Source organism: Labeo rohita, chromosome 7 (assembly GCF_022985175.1).
Source record: "Labeo rohita strain BAU-BD-2019 chromosome 7, IGBB_LRoh.1.0, whole genome shotgun sequence".
Taxonomy (NCBI): Eukaryota; Metazoa; Chordata; class Actinopteri; order Cypriniformes; family Cyprinidae; genus Labeo; species Labeo rohita.
In genome coordinates this window covers 46,289,363-46,301,623 of record NC_066875.1, presented here as the reverse complement: position 1 = coordinate 46,301,623, position 12,261 = coordinate 46,289,363, and the positions used below count along the sequence as shown (strand labels likewise).

General features: G+C 35.2%; 1 protein-coding gene across 4 annotated transcripts in view; it reads left to right on the top strand.

Moving 5' to 3' along the window:
* LOC127167911 (phosphofurin acidic cluster sorting protein 1) overlaps positions 1 to 10,490 on the top strand; it is a 64,023-nt gene extending 53,533 nt beyond the window's left edge. For 2 of the 4 annotated variants that reach the window (XM_051114325.1, XM_051114324.1), the window contains exons 15-24: positions 1,094 to 1,200; positions 2,220 to 2,374; positions 2,584 to 2,694; positions 3,299 to 3,401; positions 3,504 to 3,546; positions 4,363 to 4,405; positions 4,521 to 4,659; positions 4,967 to 5,205; positions 5,959 to 6,078; positions 6,160 to 10,490. In XM_051114325.1, the coding sequence (XP_050970282.1) occupies positions 1,094 to 1,200; positions 2,220 to 2,374; positions 2,584 to 2,694; positions 3,299 to 3,401; positions 3,504 to 3,546; positions 4,363 to 4,405; positions 4,521 to 4,659; positions 4,967 to 5,205; positions 5,959 to 6,078; positions 6,160 to 6,278 (1,179 nt within the window). In that variant the 3' untranslated portion in view covers positions 6,279 to 10,490. Of the gene's footprint in view, positions 1 to 1,093; positions 1,201 to 2,219; positions 2,375 to 2,583; positions 2,695 to 3,298; positions 3,547 to 4,362; positions 4,406 to 4,520; positions 4,660 to 4,966; positions 5,206 to 5,958; positions 6,079 to 6,159 lie in introns of all 4 variants that reach the window. The other 2 variants (XM_051114323.1, XM_051114322.1) reach the window with 1 other exon arrangement.
* Positions 10,491 to 12,261: the final 1,771 nt, after the last annotated feature.

Below are 12,261 nucleotides of genomic sequence, written 5' to 3'. Positions count from 1 at the left end.
AACGTTGAGTAATGTATCACAGACATATCTGACAAATCCTTGCATAAAGTGTAGAGAGAGTGTAAATAAGAGATAGCTTTGTTGGTTATAATGGAACTTTGTGAGATCGCGATGAACTAAGATCAGTGACAGCTTTTAATGATTTTTAAGGGAGTTTGTAACTGAGATATTGATTTAATACAACAGTTAAGTAAACAAGAAGTTAATATTAAGTAACTTAAATTTTCTGACTATAACACTATTGCCTGATTTTTCTCTATTTCGTCACTGAAAATAGTTTGAAACAAGTCACAACTGAGCCGCTGCACATCTCCATTCAAACACAGCGGTGTTTTGTTTATGAATGAACATGCGTTTTTAAACGAATCTAGCGAGTCAGTGATTCAGTTTTTCCCATTCATACAGTCACTTGCTTTATTCTTGAATAAATCAGTTCAAACGAATCAAATGAATGAATGATTCAGCAATTAAATCAGTGACTTCCCACCACCTACTGGCAGTTTTAGTTTCATTTTTAAAGTAACTTTTTAGGTATTTAAATCATTTAATATTTCTGTATTCAACATTTTTTTATTAAAAACATGAATCTCAACATGAATTTTTGAATTTGATTGCACTCGTGCCTCCTCTGAGCCTCATTAAACACATGAAAATACACCCACAAGCCACTTTTGTGTTCTTCTGTGCCACCTCTGTAGTACAAATTAATTTTGTTAATACTGATTTCATTTGATTGGTAACTTATTCTTATTCTACTTGTTCTTATTCTGTTGTTTTAATCAGAAAATTTTAAAAATTAAATGCAATTATTTAAACATTTGACGTAAAAGATGACATAGAAAAATGCCATTATGAAGGTAAAAACTAAATTTCCCTGTAAATCACTTTAAGGAGTCAAATATCTCCTTGTAATGGAAAGGCTAATTTTTGATCAGATTTTTAAAATAATTGAAATTTTGACTGAGCTCCTAATTTTTTTTTGTGCTCTTAAAAAGAAAAGTAAGCCTAGAGCCCTGGATGAAGGGCTTTTTTCTGTAACATCAGAACTGTCTTTGCTATGACTTCACTGCATTGTGATTGTGTGTGTTTACAGTATGTTGCGGAGCAGCTTCAGGTTCAGAAGCATCCTGTGGTTTGTACGTGCTCTGGTGCAGAGATTCAGGCCGTTCTCTCGGCTCTTCTCACACGGATACAGAAATTGTAAGTCATACAAACGAAGTCATGTAAGTCATGTTCACTTCCAGAACAAAAATTTACAGATAATTTACTCACCCCTTTGTGATCCAAGATGTTCATGTCTTTCTGTCTTCAGTCAATAAGAAATTATGCCTCTTGAGGAAAACATTTCAGGATTTTTCTCCAAATAATGGACTTCATTGGTGCCCCCAAGTTTGAACTTCCAAGGTGCAGTTTAAATGCAGCTTGAAATGGCTCTAAACAATCCCAACCGAGGAAAAAGGGTCTTATCTAGCAAAACGATCGGCCATTTTCAAAACAAATTGATAGTTTATATCCTTTCTAACCTCAAATGCTTGTCTTGTTTCGTCTTTGTGATGCACATGCGTAGTCTGTGTAATCCGGGTTAATACAGTTAGGATATGTTGAAAAACTCCTGTCTCGTTTTCTTCTTCATCTTCAGAATCCTCCTACATCGCTGTTTTAGCTTTTTTGTAAAGGGCGTTTGATCTTCTTTGCATGTTCACTTTGTAAACACTGGATCGGTACTTCTGCAGTGATGTAGAATGATTTTGAAGTCGGAGGAGAAAACGTGATGGTAGATTTCAGCATACCCTAACTGTATTGAACCGGAATACACAGAGTTAACGCAGACCTAGACAAGACGAGCATTTGAGGTTAAAAAGCAGATAAATTGTAACCTTTTTAGAAAATAATTGATCTTTTCGCTAGATAAGACTCTTCTTGTTTAGAGCCATTTGAAGCTGCATTTAAACTGCATTTTGGAAGTTCAAACTTGGGGGCACCTCTGAAGTCCACTATATGGAGAGAAATCCTGAAATCTTTTCCTCAAGAAGCATCATTTCTTATCGACTGAAGAAAGAAAGACATAAACATCTTGGATGACAAGGGGGTGAGTACATTGTCTGTAAATTTTTGTTCTGGAAGTGAACTTCTCGTTTAAACATGTCTTTTGTAAGGAAAACACTGAGCTTTGAAGCATAATGTACAGTAAATCTGACAACGGTTCTCGGTTTGCGCAGCTGTAACTGTAACTCGTCAATGCCGCGGCCGGTGAAGGTGGCGGTGGTCGGCGGTCAGAGTTATCTGGGATCAGTGCTGCAGTTCTTCGTCACTCAGCTTGCCAACAAGACGTCTGATTGGCTCAATCACATCCGCTTCCTGGTCGTGCCTCTGGGTAAGACAACACAACTCATAACAGCATCACTCAGAAAAATTACTGTTATATAGATACAGAAGGATGGATGGATGGATGGATGGATGGATGGATAATGGATTAGATAAAAGAGAAAGAGAGAAATTACATCTTTGGTTTTTGATGTAGATATTTTTGGATGTTAATTGCAGTGTTTCTGTTTGTTTTTTCTTTCTTCTAAACTGGTTCAGGTTCTAATCCTGTTGCTAAGCACCTGGGTGCCCTTGACAACCGTTACAGCGCAGCCTTCCTGGACTTAGCTTGGAGAGATACATTTAACCGATCAGAACCGCCACAGATAGGTAAACACACACACATATACTTAAACACACGCGCACACACACACAGAAAGACCTGCCCATTGCAGTATGATCTTTTTTTAAGACTTCATTGAATTGAGTCTTAAAAAAGAAGTCCACTTCCAAAACAACAATTTACAAATAATTTACTCACCCCCTTGTCATCCAAGATGTTTATGTCTTTCTGTCTTCAGTCATAGAGAAATTATGGTTTTTGAGGAAAACAGGATTATTTTCATGATTTTTCTTCATATAATGGACTTCATTGGTGCCCTGAATTTGAACTTCCAAAATGTAGTTTAAATGCAGCTTCAAAGGCTCTAAACGATCCCAGCCGAAGGGTCTTATCTAGCGAAACGATCTGTTGTTTTTTTTCAAAAAATAAAAATTTGTATACTTTTTAAGCACAAAAGCTCATGTAGCACAGGCTGGGATGCGCATTCTTAAATTGCACACTGCAGAAGTAGCCTGAGTAGGATGTTGTTATAGCATTCAAACTGCTTTTCTGAATGCAAATGTATGAGCCTTTATAAAAAGAAGCATGTTTAACACAGCAGCACACATATGCTCATGTATTGTTGTAGCTGACGTGTGTGTTTGTGTGTAGATTCAGTGGACGTGGCGGCGCGCGTGGCTCAGTACATCAGCGGAGCGGCTCTCACACACCAGCTGCCCATCGCTGAGGCCATGCTGACCTGCAAACACAGAACGTACGGCTCTGTCTCTCTCATTACAACTGCACATCGTTCACTATTGTATGACATGACAGCCTTGGCCATGTGTTTCAACTCACTTATCACTTTCTCTTACAGGAGAGATGAGGATTCATACCAGAAATTCATTCCCTTCATTGGGGTGAGTGGAAAATTTGCAGCCATATGCATTTCTTACTAGACATAATATTGCATTTTGCATTATTTAAAATGCATTTATATATATTTTTGCCTGATATATTTGTTGCAAAAATGAAAAATGTCACTCAAAGCATCATATATTACCTTATATTACCTTTTATCTTTTTTGTTTTATTAAGCTTTTTTATTCACTTATACATATTTCTTACTAGCTATAATATTGCTTGTTGCATTGATTTAATTAAAATATACAAATAAATTAATTAAAATTAATTAAAATAATATTTGTCATAACAATGAAATTATTCAATGTTTTTGCCTTTAATATTTTTGCAAGTAACTCAAAGCATCATACATTATATTGCATCATGTATTGTAATAAATCTAATGAATTTGATCAAAAATTACTTTTTTGAGGGGTAATATTTGCCCCTGAAATAAATGTATTTGTTTGTGTGTTTGTTTACCTTTTGTAGTTTTATTTTTTATTTCCATTTTAATATTTATTTTTTATATTTATTATTTTCTTTTATTTTAGTTTTATTCCTCTGTATTAGTTTTTCAAGGGTTATACTGTATGTAATAGAATTTATATATATACATGTATATATAATTTTTTTTCATTGTCTGTCTCTATATTTTTTGCCTTATATATTTATTGCAGACAGCTCAAGTGTCGCTCAAAGCATCATATATTTTATGATGTATTATAATCAATCAAGTGAAATTAACTTTTTTGATTAATATGATATTATTATATTTTATTTTATATACTTTCCTCTCTATTTATTTGTTATGATCTGTTTGCGTCTCACAGGTGGTGAAAGTGGGTCTGATTGAGCCTGGCCAATCATCAGCAGGTGTGTGTTTCCATGGAGACTGAAGTGCTGATTGCTTTTTATAACTCTGTGCGTGACATCAGCACATTGATATAATGCCACAGAAGCTCACCGTGTGTCCGTCTCTGTTTCCCAGGCGACGCCGAAGAGGGCGTGGCTGTGAGTTTAGCCGTCCCCTCCACGTCTCCGCCCTCTCACGGATCACCTGCCAGTCTGAAGGAGACGGCCACGCCCCCCTCGTCTCCCTCCATGGGCGGCGGTTTGGCTGTGCAGGGGTGAGTGATCGATCGCGCTCTGCATTTCTACCGTCACAAGGTTTCACGAGTGACTTGCTAATCCTGCTGGAGAAACCGGGTCAGGTGGAACAAAGGGGCTCAGGCTGGTTTCAGCTGGTTTTGATGCAGGGTGGTCCACCTGCTCAGCCATATGTACATTTATTTCAGTTTCAGGTTTAGTAATGTTAATACTCCAGCTTTTATTGATGGAAGAATAAAATGGTTCAAATCTGCATATTCAAGAAGTTTAGTAGACAGTTTAACAATCAGACTGGTGTGTGATTTCCATTGTATGTGTCTGTCTCAGGAGTCCCAGCATGTCTCACGGTGCGGACGCCATCGGCCTGCAGGTGGATTACTGGCTGGCGTCTCTGGCGGAAAAGCGCCGTGAGGGCGAGAGGAGAGACACCGGCTGTAAGAACACTCTGAAGAGCACCTTCTGGTCGCTGCAGGTCAGCCGGCTGCCAGGAGGAGGAGCCAGCGAACCGCAGGCGCCCGTCAACACTATGGCCATGACCGTGGTCACCAAAGAGAAGAACAAGAAAGGTGAGCAGACCCTCATGTAGTCAGGAATCATGCAAAATGGTACAATAGATAGTCATAGCATTCAGAAGATCCTTGTTTGCTTAGAGCTGAATCTGTTTAAATGAAATATGTAACTGTAAACTGATTAGTAAAAATGATTAGTGCACATTTTATATATATATATATATATAAATATATTTATATATATATATATAAAATTATGTGTATATATATTTAAATATATATTTCATTATAAAATATATAGTAATAATATAAAATAATGTAAAACATCATAATATATATGATATATATCCAAAAAAAAGAGAAGCTTAAAGTTTAAAAATAAAATGTAAAGCATAAGAGCACTAACATTCAAAAGTTCAATATTTTTTAAATATTAATGCTCTTACGCTCCGTATTTTTAAATCAGAAAAACAGTAAAAACACTAAAATTGTGAAATATTATTAGAATTTGAATTAGCTGCTTTCTATTTGAATACATATTAAAATAAAATTTATTCCTGTGATCAAAGCTGAATTTTCAGCAAACAGTTGTGTTGCCAAATATTTTTGTGGAAACTGTGATACATCGTATTTTTTAGGATTCACGGATGAATAAATGAGTTTAATTAGATGAGTTTAATGCATCTTTGCTCAATAAAAGTGTAAACATTAGTGTAAATTAAATAATATATTAAAAGAAAAATCAGTACCACTCCATATACAAGTATAATATTATGATCTAAATAATTTCTCTCTCTCTTTCTTTTACAGTTCCCACTATTTTCCTGGGGAAGAAACCTAAAGAGCGGGAGGCGGACTATAAGAGTCAGGTGATCGAGGGCATCAGCCGGCTCATCTGCTCAGCCAAACAGCAGCAGACCATCCTGAAAGGTACCAGATCTTCACGACAGCCAGAAACCCGCTTTCTTGTCAGCTAAAGCTGAAATAACATTTCTCTTTCTCCATTCTCAGTCACCATCGACGGATGCGAGTGGAACGACGTGAAGTTCTTCCAGCTCGCCGCTCAGTGGCCGACTCACGTCAAGTATTTCCCGGTGGGATTGTTCGGCTACAGCAAACCGCCCTCCTAGGACGGCCCACTTTCTCAACCCCGCCCCCTCAACCTGCAACCTTCACCCCATTGCACACCACCGCTGCCGCCACTCTCAGAACGCTGGCCAATCACAGATGAGATGAGGCTCTCATGTGACTGTCTCTGGTGGGTGGGTAGGTGGAGTTGAAGACGTTCGATTCGGCGGCTTCGATAGACTTTTATCAGCGCTAGTCACTTTTATTTATCAAAGGCCCCAGAGCCACAAACTGGGGCCAAGCACAAAATTTGGATACACCACCTGTCGATGACTATTTAACAGGATGACACCGCTTAAATCACACTCAACAACCCTAAATATGAACCTTGATGTAACAGATCTCTTTCATCATCGGCGTCCATAACCAGCATAATGGATAAATGCAGTTTAACTCTTGCTAAAATCTACCATGGTAACTGTGTTTGGAGATAAACTTACAGTTAGTTAAGTAAAATCAGCTTTTGGAATCTTTGTTGCTTAGCAACTATGGAATTTTGGCAAAAACTGTGGTTACCATGGTAGTTTTTTGTAAACAAAGATTCGAACTTTGAAAAAAAGCACCAGTGAATATTCCAAAATTAGCAAAGTTAGCCTTTATTATGAGGGCGGAGTTAAACTCCAATTTGACATTGGAGGCGGGGCTACAATATGTCCGTCCGCCAATTGATGAGTTTTTAGATTTCCTAAAGTCATTTTTCGCATAGTTTTTGTTTTATCCTTCCAGTCGATGAAATCTTGAAATGCGTTGTTGACCCCTAACCTGCATGTCTTAAACTACATCACCCATAATGCACTAGCAAAGCTAACATTTTTAGCTCAATTCAGTGCACGAATTGCTTCGCCTGATGCAGCGGCGTCTTTCGTTCCCCTCGACGTACAGAAGGTTACTAGTTCACATGTCTGTTACCTAGAATAAACAATTTCAGTTTAGTTTTATATATGATTTTACACGCTTTTTTGTGTCAGTTTAGCGTTTATTTTTAAAAGTGACCTTTTAGCTTAGATATGTAGCTCATCTAAAGGTTTGATTTCTTTTCATAAACCATCTCCAAAGATCTCTGGCCAATCAGAATGTAAACATTACGGGACAGAACAAATCAGTCATCTTTAAAACAAACTCAAAGACAAACTCGATTTATGAGAGAACTACGTCATATCAATCAGCACAAGGCCTGATGTAAAGGCTGGACGAGGTTGGAGGTGAAAATATCACCGATTAAGCCAGCAGATTTGGGGAAGATGTAGTTTTAGTGTATTTTTGGTTCTCGTGTGCATCTTTAGACCAGTCTGGGGAGAACTTTAAGGGTTTCATTTTCATCATGAAACCCTTAATGCTATGCACTTAAACTCGCCTTCATTTCTTCATATCTTCATCCAAAGCACAAGAAACGACCAGCTCCTCATATGGAATGCCCAATTAAACCATAATTCCCAAACACTACCTTTACACAACTGCAAAAACATGATTTTCTTATCATTTTTGTCTTATTTCAGATTTAGTTTTGTCTTTTCCGGTACAAATATATAAACAATCTTAAATCAAGACGCATTTACTTAAGAAGCAAAATGACTTTAGATATAAAGTCTTGTTTTCTAATTAAAAACCGTAAAAATTATAAACTTGTTTGAAGGATAGACTCAGAAAACAGACTTCCTATCTTAAGTCGTTTTGCTTTATCTTAATTTAAGAGTGTTTAGCTATTTAAAAATACTAGAAAATAGTGCAAAATAGGACAAAAATACTTGAGAATCCTTTTTTGCAGTGCAGCTGTGAACAAAATGTCAGAACTGATCTGAGATCAGTAAACGTTGAGCTACAACATCCCTTTATTTTCTAGCTGGAGCTTGTTACATTACTGCTAATGGCAGCTTTCACAAAAGTAACGTGGTTTTTATTTTGTCTAGAACTTTTGTGAGATATTCTTGTGAGTGGTAGGTAATGCAACTAACAAAACGTCACTAAAATGTGGTTTTAAAATAATAACAAAACAAACAACAAAAAAAATAACTATCTATGAAATGATGTTGTGCCACAGTGAGAGTGAAGCCAGTGTGTAGTGCGTGTCGGTTTGTGCGAGTGCGTGTTTGTGGACAGTAGTGCTCACTGGTTTAATTAGTCTGTGGTGTTAATTATACGTCCTTCACGGCACAAGATTCGGCGTCTTTCCACCCGGCCGACTTCTAACCATTGCAGCTTGAAATGCTTGAAATGCTGATGAATTTTCAATATACAATGATTGTTACATTATTAATCTGTTGAACTCCTAATATGAAGTGAACTTCAACTTTCATGTCATATTTCACCACAAAATCAGAATAAAGAAATATTTTTAAAAAATGACAAAAATTTTGGAACATTTTGGATTTTGCTGTGCAACATGATTGGTCTAATTTTCTTCACAGTAAAGTGGAAAAAAAATGTAAGTTTTGGTTGCATACATCGTGGTAGCAATTCTGTTCATTTGTGCCGATTTCTAAAACGAACATTTGCATTACAGTCAATTTTAATTATATAATTTTAATAAAATTGTTTCTTTCGAATTTTGAGGTGATGTATGACCTGGATATGAGATTCACCCCAAATCCTTCTAATTTAAGTAACGTTTTCTGGAATGAAAGCCTCATTTTTTTTTCTGTGGTTAAAAGTATTAAGAAAAAACAAAGTATTAAAGTCACGATGGGTCAGTTAGATTTTTATTTGTTCCTGCTTCTTACAGAGATGTTTAGCAATAGTTTTGAAGTGTGAGTGTATTTTTTTGTGTACATTAAATGCATCTCTCCTTTGTATGCCCGTATTCTTAAAAACGATTTGAGTTCATGTTGGTTATCAGTACCGCTCTGTTGAAAAAATATCCACACATTAATAAATTATCTATAGCACATAAGTTCTTAATATGTTTTTATATAGCTGTTTAAATTGCATTTTTTTTTTTTTTTTTTTTTTTTTTTATGAATATCTAAATCCTAAGGCTCGTAGGAATACGCATACTGTGGCTGTCATAAAAGCTACAAGTAATGTCAAAAAGCCTTTTAATATTTCAGTCAGTGATTGTGTCTAGAGGGTTTTGCACAGTCCTGTTGAGTCTTGATTATTTTTTATTGGATCTGAAATCATAAATGATTCAGAGGGTCTGCATGTCCACCAAAGCTTAGAGACCTTCTAGAAACGCCCCTTTATAGATGTTGAGTGCGTAAAGAGAAAAACCCATGCTGAATTTTTTTTCAAACGAATTGAAATGTCTGTACTGTTGTTACACTTGCTGTCCGTGTTTTAAGCTTGCATGATGAGCAAATGCACAGAAACTTTCGGCAAACTTCATACAAGTGTTTTGAGTTAAAAAACACAATAAATGGCAACTATCTCGGAGTCCAGGTTCAAATTTTGTATGGATATGTATTGAATGGAAAAAAGGAGGGGCAAAAAAAAAAGTGTCACTGCCAAAGAGTGTCAGCTGTTACATTTTGTTTTGTTTGTGTTTTTGTATGTATGGAAAATGATTTTCAGTATTTATGGAGCAGTCTGGAATGGGAATGGGAAGTACTGAATTTTCCAAATGATTCATTTCAATATGAAAAGAGTTTTCAGCAACTACTAATTTCTGTTCCGTCACTCGAACATGGACTGTCTCTTTATGCGTGTGCTGTGTGGAGTCTGGTCTTTGCCTGTCCTCGTACCTCTGTATGTACCTGTGTTGATTTGTCATGTGAAAGTTCAGCAACATGAAGCGGATTCCAGCATTCTGACTGGTCAACTAATTATCCCAATGGCCAATCAGAATGGCGTTTGTTAGCTTCAAATACTTTTTGTCGATGTAACCTGTCGGAGAGATAAAATGCCTGATTTCCACAAGCTTCGGATTCAAACTGCAGAATCGGCCAAAGTTAGCCTGCTGTGTAAAGTAAATCATTGCGTAATATTTAGACGTGAACGTTCGAGAAGCCGAGCTTGTGGATAAGTATTTTTGCACATGCATTTATTATCTTTTAGCAGTCTTCAGCTCTTTGCCTTTTTGCCTTTAGACAAAAACGCTTGTACATATCCAAAGTGCTTGTAATATGAACTCATGTTCCTTTATTGTGTTATTTTTTTATTTGACATGTTTTTGTAGTACTGCTTTTTCATAATTGAGTTGTCAATCAATAGATGTGGTATGGACAGTGGAAGTGTTACTTGTATTCTTTTTTATTTAATAAACACACCTGATTTGTAAATTGTCTTGTGTAGTTTGTAGAGTTTTGGTACAACAGAAGTAAATTTGTCACTGGCATTGCTCTGCCATAGATATGTTAATAATCAAATGTCTTCTAATAGATTAACAACTTTGGTCAGTTTAACACAGAGTTGCACATCTATTCTTGTGAAAACGGCCCATAATTAAGACAATCACTAGGGTGAATAAGGTAAAATGTTGAACTAATATATAATTCCATACTTTCCCAGTTGATTAAACACCATACATTAAAATGATGTAGAATTTTGTTTTGTAGAATTTTAAATTATTTTAAAATGCACTAATTTGCGTACTTTTCTAGGTATTGGATAAAGCCAGGTTTAAAATTATTACTTTATTTTGTTGACATACTAGAACTCAAAGTTTTTACAGAAGGGATTTTGGATATCTGTTTTTATCACTCCATAAACACTATTTTTTTTTTTAATTTTCACCATTTAAGGAATAAAATGTTATATAAAATCAAGTAAATATTCTATAAACAAACCCCTCAGTAAAAACCTTAAAAATATAGTTAGAAGTAAAACTGTAAAATTTGTTGTATGGAAGTTGTGCTAAAGTGGAGATAGAAACTCATTTTGATAAAGAAATATGTTTTGTAATCGAAATACAGGTGCAAATAGGTGAAGTGTAATAAAATAAAAGTCCCAGATGTGTATTTTAAAATTTTTTTCCACTAGTTTGAAAGAAGACAAATTAATCACCATATACTAAAACAATTGTTTTGTATTACAAGTATTTTACAAGTTCTAAGGCATTTTCTAAGTAAAAATACACTAATTTGCATGCAATTCAAGATATTGAAAAGCCGGGTTAAAAATTCTTGCTTCATTTTGTTGACATACTAAGGGATTTTCGATATCTGTTTTCACTAGTTTCTCCATAAAACAAATCAAGTAACAGTTCTAAGGTAATAAAAATACAGAAATGAACATATTTGAAGATATTTTGTTGACATACTAAGGGATTTTCGATATCTGTTTTCATCTCTCCATAAATCAGAACATTGTAATTAGAAATGAACATATTTGAAGATATTGGGAAAAGCCAGGTTCAAAATTCTTGCTTCATTTTGTTAACATATTAGAGTTAAAGGTTTTTACAGAAGGGATTTTGGATATCTATTTTTATCTCTCCATAAATCAGAACATTGTACGTTTTCACCAATTTAGGAATAAAATGTTATACAAAATCAAGTGAATGTTATAGAAACAAACCCGTAAGTAAAAACCTTCAGAATATAGGTAGGAGTATAACTAAATTTTGCTTAATGTAAGTTCTGCTGAAGTGATGATAGAAACAACTGTTTTGTATTACAAGTATTTTAAAAGTTACTAAGGCATTTTCTAATTTAACATGAACATATTTGCATATATTTGAAGATATTAGAAAAGGCCAGGTTTAAAATTTTTGCTTCATTTTGTTGGCATATTAGAGTTAAAGATTTTTACAGAGGGGATTTTGGATATTTGTTTTTATCACTCCATAAATCAGAAAACAGTACATTTTCACCATATTTAGGAACAAAATGTTATACAAACAAACCCTTCGCTAAAAACCTTCAGAATATAGTTAGAATTAAAACTGTAAAATTTGTTGTATGTACGTTGTGCTGAAGTAGAGATAAAACTCATTTTGAGAAAGCAGTATGTGTTGCAATCTAAATCAACAGACGCAAACAGATAAAGTGTAATAAAATGAAACACCTCGATGTTTATTTTGGATTTTCTTCCATTGGTATGAAAGAAAAC